Source organism: Macaca fascicularis, chromosome 2, assembly GCF_037993035.2.
Source record: "Macaca fascicularis isolate 582-1 chromosome 2, T2T-MFA8v1.1".
In the NCBI taxonomy this organism is placed as follows: Eukaryota; Metazoa; Chordata; class Mammalia; order Primates; family Cercopithecidae; genus Macaca; species Macaca fascicularis.
In genome coordinates, this window is record NC_088376.1 from 155,728,906 (window position 1) to 155,748,386 (window position 19,481).

Sequence of the window (19,481 nt, forward strand, 5' to 3'; positions counted from 1 at the left end):
GGGAGGCCCCCGGGCCTTGGCTTTTTGTACCTGGAAGGGGATGGTGAGGCATTCCGCTGCCAGGAATCGCTTCCTTCCCTCCAGGGAGCAGCCCCTTGCATTGTTCATTTTCTAAAGCAAATACGTCTCAGGAAGTGGCTCTCCTCTTTTTTTTTTTTTTTTTTTTCCTATGAAGCTCTTTTCTTAAAAGCTTCCTTTAACTGCAAAAGTTCCTCTGTTCATGGAGGAAGAAAATCAGGCTTGCTGGGTGAGAGGACAGAATAGGGCTTGCTGTAATTCTCTCCTGGAGGCAGGCTCTCTCTGGCTCTCTGTTCCCCCTTCCCCATCCCCTGTGAAACCACTTCAAGGATGGCTCAAGCTGTGCTGATCCTTGAGGCGCTGATCCTAAGCTGTCAGCATCTTCTCCAGAGCCTGGAAGTAGAGGCCTTGTTGCTTTTTGGTATAAAACTTTTGGGTTAAAAGGTGCCAGCTGCAGAAACATATGTTCAAGGATGAAGGTAAGTCTGTCTTCACAAATGACCGATCTTGAAAATGGACCGGCACCTCCGGGCCCAGGTCCCCGCAGAATCAGGTGGTGGGTCCCCAAAACACAAATGGTGGCACAATGAGAAATCTGGTGGTGGGCTTGAACGAAATGGCGTGGATGCTGGGTGGTCTCTTGCTTTCACCTCTGTGGCAGGCACTGCTGAGGTGCTGGGTCCCTGGGCCTTTTCTTGGCTCTGAGCCATCTGGTCAGGGAATGGGTAGGAAGCTGGCTTACATAAAACAGCCATGTCCCTGAGAAGGCTGTGCGGGCCCCAGCAGGCAGGTGGGCTGACCTGGGAGCAGCGCCTGCAAACCTGGCATTTGCACACCATCCTGTCACACAGAGCCTTGCTGCAGTTCCTGAGCATGGCGGGGATCCCCCCACAGCTGGCAGCCCCATGTCTGCCCTGGCTGCACACAGATTCACTAGGGAATTGTTAAAAGGCACTGATGCCAGGGCCCCACTTCAGCCGATACAATCAGAGTCTCTCAGGGCAGCACTGGGAGGAGGTGTTTGTGGTGTTTCATGCACACACACACTGTCAGTGTCAGGCAGAAGTGATGGGGTACTGAGAACAGCAGAATATCTAGAAGTGAGTTCTTCATAACTGTGGAACACAAAAGTCTTCCCTCACAGTGTGGCCCTTGATCACTACTGCTGGAGGAGAGAGCTGAGGCCCTGGAACACTCGTCCTTACACAGCCAGAGTCTAGTGAAGGCCACAGAGCCACAGCCCACTGCCTTTATGCACTGATCCACTCCATTTTCTCATTTTTAGATTGTTTTAACCTTTGAAAGCACAGATCCCAATGCAGATGAGCTCCCAATTCTTGGAGTTCACAGACATTTGATCCGTGTTTGAAAATACCCTAATCCTTGTGCAGAGTTCCCAGAATTCCAAGTTTTCCTTTCCCAGGCTTGTTTTTGGAGCTGGCCCATGACACCAGCTGGACTCTTGAATGTTCCCGACCCATCATGGCCACGCTGCAAGGCTTCTGATTGTGCAGACACACCATGCCCCTGCACAGTGATCAAAGTCAGGCTGCCACATGCTTCTACACTAGACGGTCAAAGTCAGACCCCAGGGCTCAGCAAAGCACCTGGCACAGTGGCAGCTGCAGAATGAGATCTGCTTGCCTGGATGCCAAGGCTGGAGGGCAGTGAGCTTCCTCCTCAGAGGCAGGGGGCTGCCACCTTTGCACTAAGAAGGAATTACTGATTTCCAACATTTGAGAAAAGGGGAGTTGACCGCATGGAACTCTGAATAGGTTCATGTACGTGGAGCAAAGCCCTTTAGGAGAAAAGCCCGTTTTTTGCTGTCTGCCTGATACTGGATGGTTGAGAAACAATCGTGGTGGGCGGTCATGCCACACTTGTGCAGGCCAAGGACACAGGAAGGTTTAGCCCTGGCCTACAGGGAGGGTGGGCAAGCACAGCAATCTTGTCCCCCAAAAGAACATCAGCGGCCGCTGATGTTGAGACCCACGGGAAGGTTAGAGCTCTGGGTCACATTTGTGGAGAGAGACACAGACAGCGACAGAGACAGAGTAATCCAGGCCATGTGGCATAAGAACATAAAGTGGCCCCCCAGCCCGGGGCCCCTCCCATGGACCTCGTGGTACTGAGCCTCCATTTTCTTACCTGTTCAGTGGAGATGAAGCCTCACCTCCCAGGGTTTTTATAAAGATCGGGAGACTGGCCGGGCACCGTGGCTCACTCCTATAATCCCAGCATTTTGGGAGGCCGAGGCGGGCAGATCACAACGTCGGGAGTTTGAAACCAGCCTGACCAACATGGTGAAACCCCGTCTCTACTAAAAATGCAAAAATTGGCTAGGGGTGGTGGCGCATGCCTTTAATCCCAGCTACTCAGGTGGCTGAGGCAGGAGAATCACTTGAACTGAGGAGGTGAAGGTTGCAGTGAGCCGAGATTGTGCCATTGCACTCCAGCCTGGGCAACAGAGCAAGACTATGTCTCAAAAAAAGAAAAAAATCGGGAAACTGTGCCCAATGCACCAGAAGGTGCTTCCTCGGTGCCCATGAGTGCCCTTGCCCTCTGCCAAGGGTACTGAGCATGGGCCCTGTGCCCTTGATGTGCACTGAGAATTCACTGCTTGCCACCTTCCGTCCGATTCTAATTTCAGCATTTCACGGCTCAGTTTTGAAATAGCATCTTTCATCCCCAAATGTCTGTGCACATTGCAGAAATGAAAACTGTCCCTCTCTGAAGGCAGAAGTGTGAGATCTGGGTTCTCTGTTTTCCTGGGAAAACAAGAGATCCAGAAGGAGAAAAGGGGGAGGGGATGGGAAGGTTTGGGCCTGAATCAGGCTCAAGTTCAGTGAGCATGTATTAAGCTCCTGCTGTGTTCCCTGGGCTTCTGCACACAGGGTGTTATTCACCTTCCCCGTGGTCCTCTGGGGGAGGGTCAAGGTCCCACTGGCAGCTGAGGAAATGGAGGCTCAGCGATGTGGAGATTCCAGCCCATGTTCACGAGTCAGCAGAGCTAGGAATCAAACCCAGCTCTCCTTCCCTCTGCCACACAGCCTTCTCATCGGGATGGTGCTATTTCTACGTCCGCCCGAGAGAAATGGATGCACAGATCCTCTGTGTGGTTCCTGTGGGCCCTCACTCGCTGTCCTGCTTCGTGCTCAGCTGATCTGGGTGATTCTGCGCCTGCCGTGTATTTTCAGTACCCCAGAGAAATGGCCTGGGTACCAGAGCTCAGCCCGGACAGCTGTTGCCAGTGATGCAAAATTACAACCCATGAGCAATCATGGGGAGGTATAGAGCAGGCAAAACTCAGACGCGACTTCCCACCTTGGGCGTGGTGGCTGCCTGGCCAGCTCTCCCAGGTGGAGCAGAGCCAGGCTGAATAGAGGCTGAGTCAGAAGGGAGAGTCCTTGGGCATGCAGGCTTGAGGATGCAGGCTTGGGAGATGAACCTGGCTGATGTTCAGTTTGGGCGTCACTCTTTTTAATGTACTGTAAACTGTCACTGCGGAAGAGCCGGGCGTGGATGCCACTTGTACTCACAGCTCTTGTTTTCCCTCCCCCGCTAGGTCCTTGCTGCAAAAGTGCTCAACCTTGTGCTGCCAAACTTGTCCCTCGGGCCCATCGACTCCAGCGTGCTCTCTCGGAATAAGACAGAGGTGAGAGGCTTTCCGAAACCCCAGGGGTAGCTTGGGTGGCTGCCCCCATAGGGAATCAGAGTTTTGGCTCCAGCCTTGGCATTCTCTACTGCCCTTTCACTGAGGCCCCGTGCAAAGTGACGGGCACACAGTGGTGCGTGAGACATGGTTGGCTTCAGGTTTGGGTGGAAAGGGTGGGTTGGCTATGATGCCTGAGCTGTGTTCTAAACATGAAAGGAGCCGACAATGGAAGTTGAGTGTGTACCAGTCAACTCTCTTGGTTGCAAGAGACAGAAACCCAAGTCAAAGTGATTTAAGCAAAAGCAGGGATTTTGTGGTGAATGGAACTGAAGGCTTCAGACATGGCTGAATCCAGGGCGTCGAAAGTCTTATTCTCCATCCGTCTCTCCCCAGCTCTCATCTCCCCTGGTTTGGCTTCATTCCCAGACAGGCTTTCCCCCAGTGAAGGCCAAGAGGGCCACCAGCAGGTTTATCTGAGCAACCCCAGTGGAAAAACAGCACCTCTTTCCAGCAAAAGTCTCAGGGCTGATTCTTACTGACTGATTGTCCAGGCCTAGATTATTTGTCCAGGAAAGGAGGGTAGTATTATCCCCACCCACTGAGAGTAGAGGAAGGGGATCCCTGGGAGTAATTCAGAATAGTGGTAGCAAAGGAAGGACAGACCCATATTGCAGATGAGCGAACTGAGCCCCATAACGTGGGAGGACTTGCCTGGGGTCAGCCAGTGGTGAGGCTAGCCTGGGAACTTGGGTAGGTGTGGTTTCCAGCTGTGCTCTGTCTAGGTATGGGAGAGGGTTCCTGTGGGCTTGCAGCTAGTGGGTAGGAAGCATCCAGAAGACACCAGAATAATCTTCATGAATAAGCAAATAAGTTTGCCACTCTTCTGCCTTAGTTGCCCTCTTGCTTTAGGAGTTTGAAATCATTGAATCACTGGCTCCCTAAAGGGCCCTGGGAAGTGGAGTGCAGTGCTCTGGCATTCTGGGGATGTTCCCAAACTTCCGTGGGCCGTTGGACTCTAGCTTCATTATAAAATGTGGCCCCCTGGCCCTCTGAGTCACTTAGAGAGTGGGCAACTCAAGAGGAATAGCCCGTGGTGTGCAGGAAAGAGACTTTCTAGATCAGGGATTGAAACTCCCAGGCCTCTGAGGGCCAACTGCTTAAAAATCAGACTGGTGAGAGACTAGCGAGCCATGAGGCCTGTGCGGAGCCAGAGGGCATCCGATCTGTTCAACCCATCCACGTTAATTTAAAATTCTAATATAATTTGGTTTCTAAAGCCCCAGTGCTTCCCAAACCCACATCTTGGGGCCAGGTTGGGCCCATCAGGGGCCAATGTGTGGCCCCTGGTCTTTCTGAAAGAATATCTGAGTAAAGGAAAAATCTTTAATTCCAAAAAGCAGATTCATACGGTGAAAGAGCACAACTTTAGGACCTAGAAAGACCAAAGCCAAATATACACTGTTTGATTTAATCCTGACATGAATGAGATAGACATTAACCCCATTTCACAGATGAAGAAACTGAGGCTTGGAGAGGTGAAATAACCTGTTCAAGATGGCACAACTAGTCAGGGGCAGAGGTGGGATTTTAGCCCATTTTATTCAAAAGTCCATGCTTTGGTGCCTCCCTCAAGCTAGTAATTACGATAATTAAGCTCTGTTTCCTGTTTTACAATTGATTGCTGGTCCACGCATCTCATGGCCATTGCTCTGTGTATGGGACCCACTTTGTCAGGGAAACTGAGTGTGGGGTGGGGACTCCTGCTTGAAGGCGTGGTCTCTGGTAAAACCAGTGATCTTTGTGGCAGCGGTGCCAGGACAACAGTAGGTTTGAGAAAGATGGATCAGGGAGGGAGGGGCCTCCCTTTGAGACAAAGCACCCAGGTGCAAATCCAAGTTGTTTTTCTGAACACCTGAAAATACATGGGCAAAGAGGAAGAAAAAAAGAGGTACTAAAAAGAGATTCCAAACCCTCTCTGTTCAAAATCATCCAATTTCAGATCTTTTCTCTCCTTTTTGCAATAATGAGATATTCCTCAGCCTTACTCAGGACAGAAGCACCTGGTGGGGCTCCCCTCCTCTGTTCCTGCCCCACCCACAGCCCCCTGTCTGAGCCCTCCTGCCTCAGGTTTCTGGCTGGCCAGGTCATCACTTATTTAGAAACACTAATAAATGTCCCTGCTGAGAAGACATGAGGAAGGGAGGTGGCCGGTCAGCCCCAAAGCTGGACTGCAGTCGGAAAAAATCAAGAGCACGCCTTTCCCTCCCTCGCCTGCTGCAGCTCTGCATCTCCCTCTGAAAGTTCTGCTGAGCTTTAAAAATAGCAACGCCGAGGGGAAAATGTGTTGGGAAAGGCATCTAACATCAGGGTGTCTTGAAGCACATCTTTAGCTAAGACATTTCCCATGGAACCCTGCAGCTATAAAAGCCTCAAACCGCAAAGAAATGTTTGCCTAACAAGCTGAGTGAGCAGGACTATGGGGGATGGGCCACTGGCCGGCAATCGAGGGTGCAGGGGCCTGGGACTGGAGGGTGCACAGGTCCCAGGGAAGATCTGGAATTCTCTCTGAAGGGAATCAGGTTGGCTCTGTTGCCAGAATGTCAAAAGCAGAATGTTTGGTGTTTGCTGTGACAAGCGTTCTCACAACCCACCCAGCACTGCTAGCAGGCTCTCCTCACTTGCCTTGCCCCGCAGCTGCCACCCTATAGAGCCACATTCTCCCTGCATGTGTGAAGCCTTCGGGAAAAAAGGCATGAGAAGACTTTTTATTGTCTCAACACTACCCAATGCACAATGATGGCATCATTCTTCTTTACCAGACACTAGAGCCCTTCTGGTCTCACCATGACCCCAGGAAGTCAGTCTTGTTACCAGTATTTGTAGTTGTAGAAGTGTGGGCCCAGAGAAGGCAAGTCACTTGCCCAAGAACACACTCCGGGCCAAGTGCCCTTGGCACTCAAACCCAAGGAACAAAGAAGTTGCTACACAGACATTTACTATGTTTGTCAATGCATTTAGGGACCCCGATCAGAACATCAGAATACTGACATGGTAATCATTCCCCCCAAAAAAGGCTTTATCAGAATGTGATGAATCCCCTCCTACTCTGAGAAGCCTTGAATGTGATTCTAAAGAGTTCTATGGCCAAGGACGCTGTGGGAGGAGGTGAGGAGGAGAGGTTGCTCAGCATCTGCCCATGCCCTCAGCCATCCATATACTCAGGGGAATGCACTGCTTCCTCTCCCAGGCTGTGGAAGGGGTGGAGGCAGGAGGCAAAGAGGCCATGATTCTGAGCACACCTTGTGCTAGGAACCTCAGCTGCTTGTCTCTTGAGGCCACGTGTCTTCTAGAGCCCAGTCTCTGTTCTTTATAAATACCCTGGAGGCCCTCCCTGTGCATCTGCCAGTTTATATTCCCTCAGACAGGCCACATGCTGAGTTCTGAGCACCCAGGTGCTGTAAGGAGTGGTCACTCAGCTTCCTTTCTTGTCTCCCCTGCCTGGTGTTTTGGATGTGCCCAATGTCGGGGAGTCGGCTCCAGGTCCCCCTGTTGCCTGCCTGTCTTGCACCCATGCTGCCCAGAGGCCCTCAGAAGGCTCCTGCCGGGTCTCGGAAAGCTCGGCTGTGCTGAGGCCTTTGACTTAAACGTAACCACAGCTAAAGATGGGCCTCAGCCTCCCACCCTGTCCCCAGGACACAGCCTCCCATGGGAGTTCCCTCCGAGAACAAGCTAAGAACCTTCTAGCAAACTCGGTTTGGCTAGCAGATTTTATTTTGTGGCTCTCCATCGTTCATCACTTACATTCCCCACAGCATACTTGTCTATTTGAGACAATCTTATTACCAGTATTTGCAGCTAAAAATTTCCCAATGCTCTAAAAAAACAACAGGACTAGAAAGTCTCTTGGGCATATGGCTCCATGTGGGGTGGTGGCGGGGGAGCGTGTGAATTGCGCTACGTTGCTTTTGTGCCCTGCACCACCCTCTGTAGATGTTCCAGCTCCGGACCTGCTCCCAGCCCCACTCCTGCCAGCCACCAAGGCTGGGAGAAACGGCTCTGAGCTCACGAGAGGCAGGTCCTGGAAGTTGGATGCTTTAATGGCAGCAGAAAACCAGGGACTGCAGAGACTGTCAGGGAAGCCCCAGCTGCCAGCAAGATACAGGACACACTGAGGAGTTCTCTGTGTCCAGCAGGCCCATCTGAGCTTCTTTCTCAAGTACCTTTGTGGGTACATGGGACATGCACATTGTAGGGCCTTGGCAGTGGAGGAAAGAAAGAAGATGTGGGCTCAGTTGGGCTCCCACGGGAACATAGCCTAAGCAAAGCTCTCCCAAAGACACTTCTTGGCTGAGAGGTGAATAACACTGCTGTGCCCGTGGCGGTGCAGATATCGACTCCAGACCCTGCTTCCATTCTTTTGGGTATGCATGTGCCCAGAAGTGGGATTGCTGGGCCATATTCCGCTGGTAATTTTGGAGGAACCACGCTGCCGTTTTCCACAGTGGCTGTGCCATTTCACATTCTCACCAATAGTGCTCAAGGGCTCCCTACATCCTTGTCCACATCTGTTAGGTTGTGTTTTTTGATAGTAGCCATCCTAATGGGTATGGAGTGGCATCTCAGTGTGGCTTTGATTTCTATTTCCCTAATGGTTAGTGATGCTGAGTGTCTTTTCAGGTGATTTTTGGCCTTTTGTATATCTTCTTCTTCTTCTTTTTTTTTTTTTTTTTGAAACGGAGTTTCTCTCTCATCACCCAGGCTGGAGTGCAGTGGTGCGATCTTGGCTCACTGCAACCTCCACCTCCCAGGTTCAAGCAATTCTCCTGCCTCCACCTCCTGAGTAGCTGGGATTACAGGCGTGTGCCACCACGCTAGGCTAATTTTGTATTTTTAGTAGAGACGGGGTTTCTCCATGTTGGTCAGGCTGGTCTTGAACTCCTGACCTCAGGTGATTCGCCCACCTCGGCCTCCCAAAGTGCTGGGATTACAGGCGTGAGCCACTGTGCTGGGACCTTGTATGTCTTCTTTAGAGAAATGTTTGTTTCAGATCCTTTGCCCATTTCTTTTCTTTTTCCTATTTCTTGTCTATTGTTTTTCTTTCTTTTTAATTTAATTTAATTTTAAGTTCCAGGATACACATGCAGGATGTGCAGGTTTGTTACACAGGTAAACACATGCCATGGTGGTTTACTGCACCCAGCAACCCATCACCTAGGTATTAAGCCCCACATGCATTAGCTATTTATCCTGATGCTCTCCCTCCCCCCGTGCCCCTCCCCCTGACAGGCCCTGGTGTGTATTTTTCCCCTCCCTGTGTCCATATGTTCTCATTGTTCAGCTCCCACTTATAAGTGAGAACATGTGGTGTTTGGTTTTCAGTTCCTGCATTAGTTTGCTGAAGATAATGGCTTCCAGCTCCATCCATGTCCCTGCAAAGGACATGATCTTGTTCCTTTTTATGGCTGCATAGTATTCCATGATATATATGTACCACATTTTCTTTATCCAGTCTATCATTGAATGGCATTTGGGTTGATTCCATGTCTTTGCTATTGTGAATAGTGCTACAATAGACATATGTGTGCATGTATCTTTATAATAGAATGATTTATATTCCTTTGGGTGTATACCCAGTAATACCCAAAGGGATTGCTGGGTCAAATGGTGTTTCTGTTGTCTTCCACAGTGGTTGAACTAATTTACATTCCCACCAACAATGTAAAAGTGTTCCTATTTCTCCACAGCCTCACCAGCATCTGTTGTTTCTTGACTTTTTAATAATCACCATTCTGACTGGCATGAGATGGTATCTCATTGTGATTTTGATTTGCATTTCTCTGATGATTGGTGATGTTGAGCTTTTTTTCATATGTTTTTGGCCACATAAATTTCTTCTTCTGAAAAGTGTCTATTCATATTCTTTGCCCACTATTGGTGGGGTTGTTTTTTTCTTGCAAATTTGTTTAAATTCCTTGTAGATTCTGCATATTAGACCTTTGTCAGGTGGATAGATTGCAAAAATTTTCTCCCATTCTGTAGGTTGTCTGTTCACTCTGATGATAGTTTCTTTTGCTGTGCAGAAGCTCTTTAGTTTCATTAGATACCATTTGTCAATTTTTGTTTTTGTTGCAGTTGATTTTGACATTTTCATCATTAAATCTTTGCTCGTGCCTATGTCCTGAATGGTATTGCCTAGATTTTCTTCCAGGGATTTTATAGTTTTGGGTTTTACATTTAAGTCTTTAATCCATCTTGAGTTAATTTTTGTATATGGTGAAAGGAAGGGGTCCAGTTTCTATTTTCTGCATATGGCTAGCCAGTTTTCCCAGCACCATTTATTAAATAGGGAGTCCTTCCCCCATTGCTTGTTTTCATCAGGTTTGTTAACCATCAGATGGTTGTAGATATGCAGTCTTATTTCTGAGATCTCCACTCTGTTCCATTGGTTATGTGTCTGTTTTTGTAACAGTGCCATGCTGTTTTGGTTACTGTAGTCTTGGAATATAGTTTGAAGTTGGGTAGCATGATTCCTCCAGCTTTGTTCTTTTTGCTTAGGATTGTCTGGCCCATTGTTTGCTTTGCTCATTTCCTAATTGCGTTGTTTGTTATTTGTTGTTAAGTTGCAGGAGTTCTGTATATGTTCTGGATATTAACCCCTTATCTGGATATTAACCCCACATACAAATATAATTTGCAAATATTTTCTCCTATTCTGTGGGCTGCCTTTTCCCTCTGCCGATAATGTCCTCTGAGGTTTAGGGTTTTTTTCTTTCTGACGTAGTCCAGTTTATCTGTTTTTCTTTTGTTGCCTGTGCTTTTGGTGTCATGTCCAAGAAGTCATTGCCAAATCCAATGTCATGAAGTGGATACCATGTTTTGGCTGAACAATGTGAAAGTAAACTGCAGACACCATGATCCTGAATGCGCCTGAATACTTCAGCCTGGGTTGCCCAAGAGGAAGGACTCAAAACAGAGGCTTTCACACAGGACCCCATGCCATTTTTACATTTAGGAAAAGTAACAGTCATTCCTCCTTGTTGTCCTCGATCTAGTCCATGCTCCAATTTCCACAGTTGTCACCGTTTGATTTTAAGACTCGAGATTGCATGATTTTGCTGTTCTGTGATCAGTACTTATGAACGTGATCCTGCAAGACCCGGGAATTCTTTCTTGTTTCTCTTATTATTCCTCAAATCCCTGAGCCTGTGAGAAGGTGGAGAATGTGGTGGCTGCTTTTTCCTTTCCCTTGGTGGTCATCCAGGAGCACTTCTGTGTTCAGAACCACATTCTAGGGCCCTCCACTCCAAAGGACAAAGAGAGGTTGACTTTTTGCGTCACTTCTGGTTGTGAAGACTCTGGAGCCCTGCAGAAGGAATCCTGGGGGAGCAGACAGTGGTGGCGCTGGGCTATGCAAACAGCTTTCCCCATTTGCCAGGGCTGCGACCTCCAGAGCCATTCCTAGCTCACTGCTCTTAAAAGCAGATGCTAGGACCGGGTGCGGTGGCTCATGCCTGTAATCCCAGCACTTTGGGAGGCCGAGGTGGGTGGATCACCTGAGGTCAGGAGTTCGAGACCAGCCTGGCCAACATGGTGAAACCCCATCTCTACTAAAAATATAAAAATTAGTGGGGCCTGGTGGCGTGTGTCTGTAATCCCAGCTACTCAGGAGGCTGAGGCAGGAGAATCATTTGAACCTGGGAGGCAGAGGTTGCAGTGAGCCGAGATTGCACCACTGCACTCCAGCGGGCGACAAGAGGGAGTCTCAAAAACAAACAAACAAACAAATGCCAGGATGTCCAGAAGTTCAAACCTTCATAGTAAAAAGTAATTTGGAGGAAAGAATGCTCATTAATTTGCACACCCTTGATTAAGTGGCAACTCAGAAATGTAGGCTGATCCTTGATTATCCTCTTTCTGTCCAAAATGGCACTGCAGCTTCCAGGAGAGGAGAATGTGCAGCAACATCTTCTTTCCAAATGGCCCTGGTCTGGTTCAGGAATTTCAGCCACCGAGGCTGGCTGCCAGCTAGGGCTGGCCCAAGGCAGGGTAAGGTCATTGTGGGGACTCAGGCCTCCTGGTAGGCAGGGCTTGCTTGGGTCTATCAAGACGGAGGGGCTTTCTGCTGAGTCAGGCAGGGCCTATCTCCCCTCTGGCACCCTGCAGGCAGCTCACCACACCAGCAAACTTTCTCAGGGCTCCCACTCCGGCCAGGCTAGAGCTGGAGGCTGCGACACCCCATAGGCTGCCCTGTTGTCCCTGCCGGCCAGGCCCATCAGCTGCGGTGGCGCAGAGGGGAAAGGGGCGGTGGGCTCAGTGGGAAGAGCACAGCCTTCCAAAAGGACCTGAGTCTGGACCCTGCTCCATCTCTTCAGTGTGACCTTGGAAGCCACACTCAGTCTTGCCCTTCCTCAGATCCCTCCAGATGACTGCACAGCCACCTAGCACAGTGTGGACCCTAGCAAGTGAGAGCTGTTGCTATCACAGCTCTGAGAGAGGCCCACTGAAGGAGGCGTTGGCAAAGATACGGGAGCCCGGGGAGAGAAGCGTGGATGTCAGCAAGGGTGTCTGGGCACCTGTCCACAGGAGGAAACGCTTAACCTGGGCCTTGAAGAGAGGGAACAGGGTTGCTGGCAGATAAGAGAAAGGGCATGGAAGGGGATGGTGGAAATGGAGGTGTCGGGGCCAGTCTGTAGTGCAGGTGACAAGCACATGAGGAAAGGGGTCCAGGGATGACACACATGGGACCAGGGAAGGTTGCCTGGAGGAAGGGCAGCTGAGCCGAGGGTTGATAGGGAGGGAGAAACTCCACCGGCAGCCAAGGAAGGGGTCTGAAGGCTGAGGGGACATGCTGTGCAAGTGCCCTGGGGTCAAGGGGAGTGGGGAGTGTTAAGGGAGGGCAGGGATGGCGGTGTCGCAGGCCATACCAAGAAGTTAGGACTTTGCCCTGCAGCCCCTGTGGGAAGTACTACAGGGTTCTTCACAGAGGGGGACAGGTACAGATCTGTGAGTCTGAAATGGGACCTACCTCTGCATGACAGGGACCCACCTCTGCTTGGCAGGGACCCAATGCCGTGAGCCCTCTGGGAGCTGACAGCAGTGACCAGGGTGCTACAGGCTTGGGAGGGGATGTGTGGGAGAGGAAGCACACCAGAGCCACGCCAAGCACAGCTGTTTCCAGCCTTCAGCATGTTCCAAATTCAGGCCAACTTCCACAGGACATTGACATTGTTTTTTTTCGTTGTTGCTGTTTTTTTGTGTTGTTGTTGTTTCTTGTCTTTTTTTTGAGGCAGACTCTCACTGTCTTGCCCAGGCTGGAGTGCAGTGGCATGATCTCAGCTCACTGAAGCCTCCACATTTTGGGCCCGAGCAATCCTCCCACCTTAGCCTCCCCAGTAGCTGGGACTACGGGTGTGCACCACTACACCAGGCTAATTTTTGTATTTTTTGTAGAGACAGGGTTTTACCATGTTGCCCAGGCTGGTTTTGAATTCCTGGGCTCAGGTGATCTGCCCACCTTGGCCTCCCAAAGTGCTGGGATTATGGGCATGCACCACCACGCCCAGCCTACAGTACATTCTTATTTGTGTTTAGGATATTCCATGGGCCTGAGGTTCAGCACGATGCACTGAAGGAAAGCAATGCCAAGCAGCTCCAAAAGCGTGCTGTCGGGGTTTTCCATGTGTGCACGCAGAAAAGTCGTTCACTGAATGAAATGACAAGGGCCTCTGCTTTCGAGGGTCCCAAGTCTCATTCCCATTGTGGACACTCGCTTGGCCAGGAGGCGGCCAGCAGTTCTCAGCTGCCATGAGTGAGGTCTCTCAGTACCCAAAGGTGCTACTTCTTGGGCTAGATTAGGGAATGGTTTGCCTCTTCATCCATTGCACCAGAGTTTACCAAGGGCTTTCCCTGTGCCAGCCACTGTGCAGGACATGCAGAGGGCAGGACAGAGCCCTGACCTCAAGTGGGGCAGACATGTGGGAAGAGATGCGCTGATTGCAGACCAGGCCGAGTGCGGCATGGGAGAAGGGCTTTGGGGCAGCAGAGTCTGTGGGGGTCTGGGAAGGCTGAGCTGAGGCCTGAAAGTGGAGTAGACAGTGTTAATTAAGCTAAGAGCAAGGGGCTGAAAAGCCGTTTGTGATGGGAGACAGAAGCCATCACAAGAGGATTCTCTCTCATCCAGCTCTTTCCACCACAAATTATGTCTCCGGTCATTCAAGACAAAGGTGGGAAATGAGGCATCGTCTCTACAAAGACCTGCCAGTTCCTGTTAGGGTTCCTGCAGGTTTCTAAATTTCACAGAGATCACTCAGGTAGAGTTGTCGTGCACTCTTTCTCTATTATGCCAGAGAAGGCTATCTGAGTTCCCTGTATTGGAAAGGGATGGATTAAGAGAGATCTAAACAATGGAGGAAGAAGGTGGGAATTCTGGGATGGGCTCTAAAGCCCAGATGGAAGGGTGAGGCTTCCATAGGAAAAGGGAGGAGATTGCAGGGAAGGAGAGGCAGGAAGAGCCAGCTGTGGACAGATCTACAGGGATGAAGCCTGCTGGGTTGTCTTTCTCTGTGATTAGAGGTTCATCCAGGGGGACACATGCCTGTCTGTGCCCAGAAGGGCTCCCCTATCCCCTCTGGCTGGCTGTGAAGGGCGGTGGTAACCCCTGGGCCCCACCAGATCACTTCACCATCTCTCAGGCCCATCTGCTTATGGTCCTCATCAGGGACCATTCTTGCCTTTTCTGAGAGCACTAGTATCCCTGCCACCTGCACAGCTCCTGGCTGTCTATACCCCAGCACTGACCTTCACCTTCTCCTCTCGAGACAGGCAGCAGAGCATGGTAAGTGGCTAAGAATGCTGATGGCAGTGGCAGAGTGCCTAGTTTCTTACCTTGGCTCTGCCTCTTACTTGCTGTGTAACCTTGGGTGAGTCACCTAACCTCTCTGAGCTTGTCTCCTCATATGTAAAAAGGTAATAATAATAGTTCCTACATCACAGGGTTCCTGTGAAGATTAAATGAGCAAGTACGAGTGAAGCACTTACTACAGCACCTAGTAAAGAGTCAAGGGCTCCACGCATGAGTTATTTTTCATAGTATTCTAATTAAACTGCAATATTGCATTTCATCATGGAATGGTTTAAAAAAAAAAGGGTCAAGAGATTTGACTGCAGGGGTTGTGTCTCGATTTTGCTCAACCATAAGTGTAAGAAAACTCCCAGCTGAGGATTGCAGCTGTATTTACTGCACTTTAGTGCAAAGTTTCTTCCCACAGTGAGACGGTGCTGGAAATTCAGAAGTCCCAGCTGGTGTATTCCTGGCTGTCAAGCTCAACAGGAGGCCAGCTTGTGAAACTTAACACCCAAGAGGAGCCTTTGGGGTCCCCTGATGGGGAAACTGAGGCCCAGGAAGGAGTAGAGCCTTACCATACTCCAACCCCACCCCGGGGGAAAAAAGACTTCAGCTCTCAGCCAGTGGGGGCTCCCCAGGAAATCAGTTCTCTAGAGCCACGGTGGAGTGGTCACTTGGACCTGGGTCCCCAGCTTGGGCTCCTGCTTCCAGCTGCCATGTCCCCAGCAGACCCTGGTCTCAGCTGGTGGGAGCCATGGTGAGCTAAACATGGGCCTTTGCTATTAGTTTTTAGTTAAACTTTTCATTTAAGATCACTGTAACTCACAAGCAGCTGTAAGAAATAATACAGAGTGATTCCATGCATCCATTACCCAGTTTCCCCCAGCAGTGACATTTTGCAAAATGACAGGACAGTATCACAACCAGGATACTGACCTTGACACAGTCAAGTCACAGATGGCTCCATCCCCACAAGGACCCCTCATGTTGCCATTTTGCAGCCGCATCCACTCCCCACTCGCCCCACACCCTCCTCGGCCCTTTGAGCTGTGAGTCTGGTCTCTGTTTCTCTAGTTTTGTCACATGAAGAACATTACATCAGTGGAATCATGCAGTGTGGAATCTTTGGGGACTGACTCTTTGGTCCATATTGAATGAATGGGCTCATGTTCTGGGCTTGGGCCTGGTTTGGGAGGAAGGGGCCTGGCTATCTCCTTCCTGGGAGCCACAAGACACATTCCTAGGACTTTTGGTGGATTGAGATCTTAAGCTGTCAAAAAATCAAGGCCATTGTGATTGGGCCAGAACTGCCACTTGAGGGGAGGGTTTGGCCCCTCTGTGCCTCAATCTCCCCATGTGGTACAGCCCTCCCCCGCCTCCTGGTCCCAGTTTCCCTCTGCCCCTCACCCCCAGTCCGGGCTGTGGTTCACATGAGGGGCCTACCCTTTCCCTGACACATCTGGTGGCTGGGCCCCAGGCCCAGAATAGGCCATTGTGTAAACAGGGCCTACGTGATCAAGACATGGAAAATGAAGCCAAGAGCAGGAAGCCGCTTGGCCATCAGTGCAATTAAACTCAGAAGCAGAGTCCCCAAGGGCCTGCTGTGCCCAGGACGCTCGGGGTCAGCAGGGTAAAGCAGCAGGCCTGCTGCAGGAAGAAGGCGGTTGTAAGACTGCTGGCAGCAGGGTCGAGGGTGTGGCCCCCACCCCACAGATCCCACAGAAGCCCTGGAGACAGCATGGGATGGGGTGGTGGCCCAGCCCAGGGCATGGCCAGCCTGCTGGAACCCATACCCCCAACAACAGCAGCTTAACCAAGAGACGGTGTGACTTCTCGGCATCAGGACACCCATCTTGTTGCTCTGGCTTCCAGGGGCGAACCTTGTCCACATGGCCCTGACTCTTTCTATGGGGCAAGGAGAAAATAAGACCTAGACCCAGAGTGTGCACACAGCCCCTGCCTGCCTACTTTCTATTGGCCAGAACTTGGTCATGTGACCACAAGTCACATTGCTAGCTACAAGGGAGACTGGGAAATATAGTCTTTATTCTGAGCAGTTGTATACCCAAAGAAACATCAAGGTTCTGTAGGGGAGAACAAGAATTGGGGCAACTAACAGCAGGCAGGTTGACAAGCCTCTCTGTGCCTTAGTTTCCTCCTCTGTGTAATGGAGAGAATGAGAGCAATTCCTTATACAGGGGAGTTATGGAGGCCCAGTGAGTTACTGCACGCAAAAACACTTAGTGCTGGGCAGACAGACAGAGCTCAGATGTAGCTATTATTACTTTTATTACTCAGTGAGACCCTGCATGTCACAGCCCAGCACAAGCTGGTAGATGGCGCTGCTGTTGGGGACTCCACTGACCCCAAGCCCCGGGCTCTTTTGCAGGCCCTACAGCCCTCCTTCCCTCATGGCTCCTGGCTGACCCTGGGGAAGCACCCCCTGTGGTTGGGCCTGGCCATGGGCCCCCATGAACTGCCCTGCCAGTCCCGTGTCCTCTCAGGCTCCAAGCAGATGGCCTGGCCCAGCAGGACTCATGCCAGCTCAGCTGCAGGAAGTGGCTAATCTGTCTCGTGTGGCTTTACACAAATGGTCTGGTTTTTGGTGCTCAGTCCCCAGCATGGGAAGGAATCCAGGGATGGCAGGGGTGACTGCAGGACAGCCTCTCCCACTTGGTGTGGTCCGGAATTCTGGCCAAGGCCTTGTAGGGGTGGTAATGGAAGGGGTGTAGCCCAGTTCTTGGAAATGCTGAGTCCTGACACAGTGGGCACCCTGGTTGCCCGGGGAGCAGCTGGCAGCGTGTTCCTTCCTCGTCCCCACATGCTCTCTGACCCTCACCCAGTCCTCACCACGTGAACCCTCCCCAACCCACCAAGAACCCACTGGCAAGGATGATGAACGTGAGTGAAGAAGCATCATGGGGCCGGGCTCAGTGGCTCATGCCTATAATCCCAGCACTTTGGGAGGCTGAGGCGGGTGGATCACCTGAGGTCAGGAGTTTGAGACCAGCCTGGCCAACATGGCAAAACCCTGTCTCTACTAAAAATACAAAAATTTGCCGGGTGTGGTGACCACCACCTATAATCCCAACTACCTCGAAGGCTGAGGTAGCAGAATCACTTGAACCCTGGAGGCGGAGGTTGCAGTGAGCCGAGATTGTAGCACTGCACTCCAGCCTGGGTGACAGAGCGAGACTCCTTCTCAAGAGAAAAAAAAAAAAAAAGCATCGGGGCTCACTCCTGCCCCCTATGGGCCTGAGAGAGACCTAGAAACTTATCCCCTGATCCTGTGGGGCAGATGCTAGAGATCAGGGCAGTGGAGCCTGAGCTGTTCCTGCCGAGGCGGGAAGACTGAAGCCAGAAACCCAGACAGGCCAAGGAGAGCAAGGACAGGGGAGAGAGCAGCCCCTTGAAAGGCAAGATCCACAGGCTGGTGGTTGAGGAGGGAGGACTCACGTCCTGTAGAGGGGCAGAGATGGCCTTGGGCACAGCCAGGGCCCAGGCCTCCCTGTCAGAGCCTCTGACCATCCTGTGTAGCCTTAAGGTTCACAGAGACTGAGCCCACCACAGCCAGACCTGCCCTTGGGTGTCCCTCACCCCAAAGCCCGTCATCAGTGCCTGGCTGAAGCCCCTCCGGGAGCTCCTAGCACAGGCCCTCGCTTTCCAGCACAGACCCCAGTAAACTGTTCCTGCAGTTTACTGTTTGCCCCTCATCCACTCCACCAGGTGGACACCACATCAGTGGAGACAGAGAACAAAAATCAAATGCTAAAACAGCTGCAGAGCTACTTTTTAATAAAATAATTGATGTGAACAATATGTTGTTGCTTATATTTTTAAAAATACAAATTAATACTTGAAATTTTATTTTCTTTTCTTGACCGAGTCTTGCTCTGTCACCCAGGCTGGAGTGCAGTGGCACCATCTCAGCTCACTGCAAAGTCCGCCTTCCAGGTTCAAGGGATTCTCCCACCTCAGCCTCCCAAGTAGCTGGGATAACAGGAGCCCGCCACCATGCCCAGCTAATTTTTGTATTTTTACAAAAATACAAAAAAAAAAAACCTGTAGAGACATGGTTTTGCCATGTTGGTCAGGCTACTCTGGAACTCCTGACCTCAGGTGATCTGCTCGCCTCAGTTTCCCAAAGTGCTGGGATTACAGGTGTGAGCCACCACACCCGGCCAATACTTGACATTTTCTACAGGCACCCGTGTGTATGTGAAACCCTCAAGCCTGAAAGGAGACGCACGGCTAGTGGTGCAGATGAAGTCTGTGGGTGAACACAGCTGGCCCTCAGAGCCACACCCAAGCCCAGCTGACCTGAATGGAATCAACCCTTCAGGCCAGAGCAGAAGGAAATCTACCAGGAAATAGGTCTGGCTTAAGGAAGTGAGCCCTGCCCATGCTGATGGAGCCCTCTCCTTCTTTCTCCAGGTCGACATTTATAACTCAGACCCCTTGATCTGCCGGGCAGGGCTGAAGGTGTGCTTTGGCATCCAGCTGCTGAATGCCGTCTCACGGGTGGAGCGCGCCCTCCCCAAGCTGACGGTGCCCTTCCTGCTGCTCCAGGGCTCTGCCGATCGCCTGTGTGACAGCAAAGGGGCCTACCTGCTCATGGAGTCAGCCAAGAGCCAGGACAAGACTCTCAAGGTGAGTGGCTGCCACTTGCCCATTTCCCCCAAAGGTGGAGGGAGGGTGGTGAGGCAGCACCCCTTGGGGCACATCTGCCAAGACCCCCGAGGACCACCTCCCAGATCTCAGGATAGGGAACAGCCTGCTTGACCGAGAGATAAATAAATAAAAGGAATCCCAGGAGCCTATGAATTTCAAGAGAACACACGAGTCATTTGCTAATTGTTTTGCATGAATGAGCCTCAAAGGAAAAAAGAACAATCAAAAGATGTTGTAGGCAAGAAAAGAATCTGCAACTGGGCACTGAGCAAATAAATATCCCGAGAGAGAGGC

General features: G+C 50.9%; 1 protein-coding gene across 14 annotated transcripts in view; it reads left to right on the top strand.

The window, feature by feature from the left end:
- The window catches only part of MGLL (monoglyceride lipase), a 136,525-nt gene that overhangs the window by 111,567 nt on the left and 5,477 nt on the right, over positions 1-19,481 (top strand). For 11 of the 14 annotated variants that reach the window (XM_005571787.5, XM_045385602.3, XM_074033215.1 and 8 more), the window contains 2 exons: positions 3,584-3,673; positions 18,951-19,166. In XM_005571787.5, coding sequence (XP_005571844.1) covers positions 3,584-3,673; positions 18,951-19,166 — 306 coding nt within the window. Of the gene's footprint in view, positions 1-3,583; positions 3,674-18,950; positions 19,314-19,481 lie in introns of those variants that run through there. The other 3 variants (XM_045385600.3, XM_065539096.2, XM_045385601.3) reach the window with 1 other exon arrangement.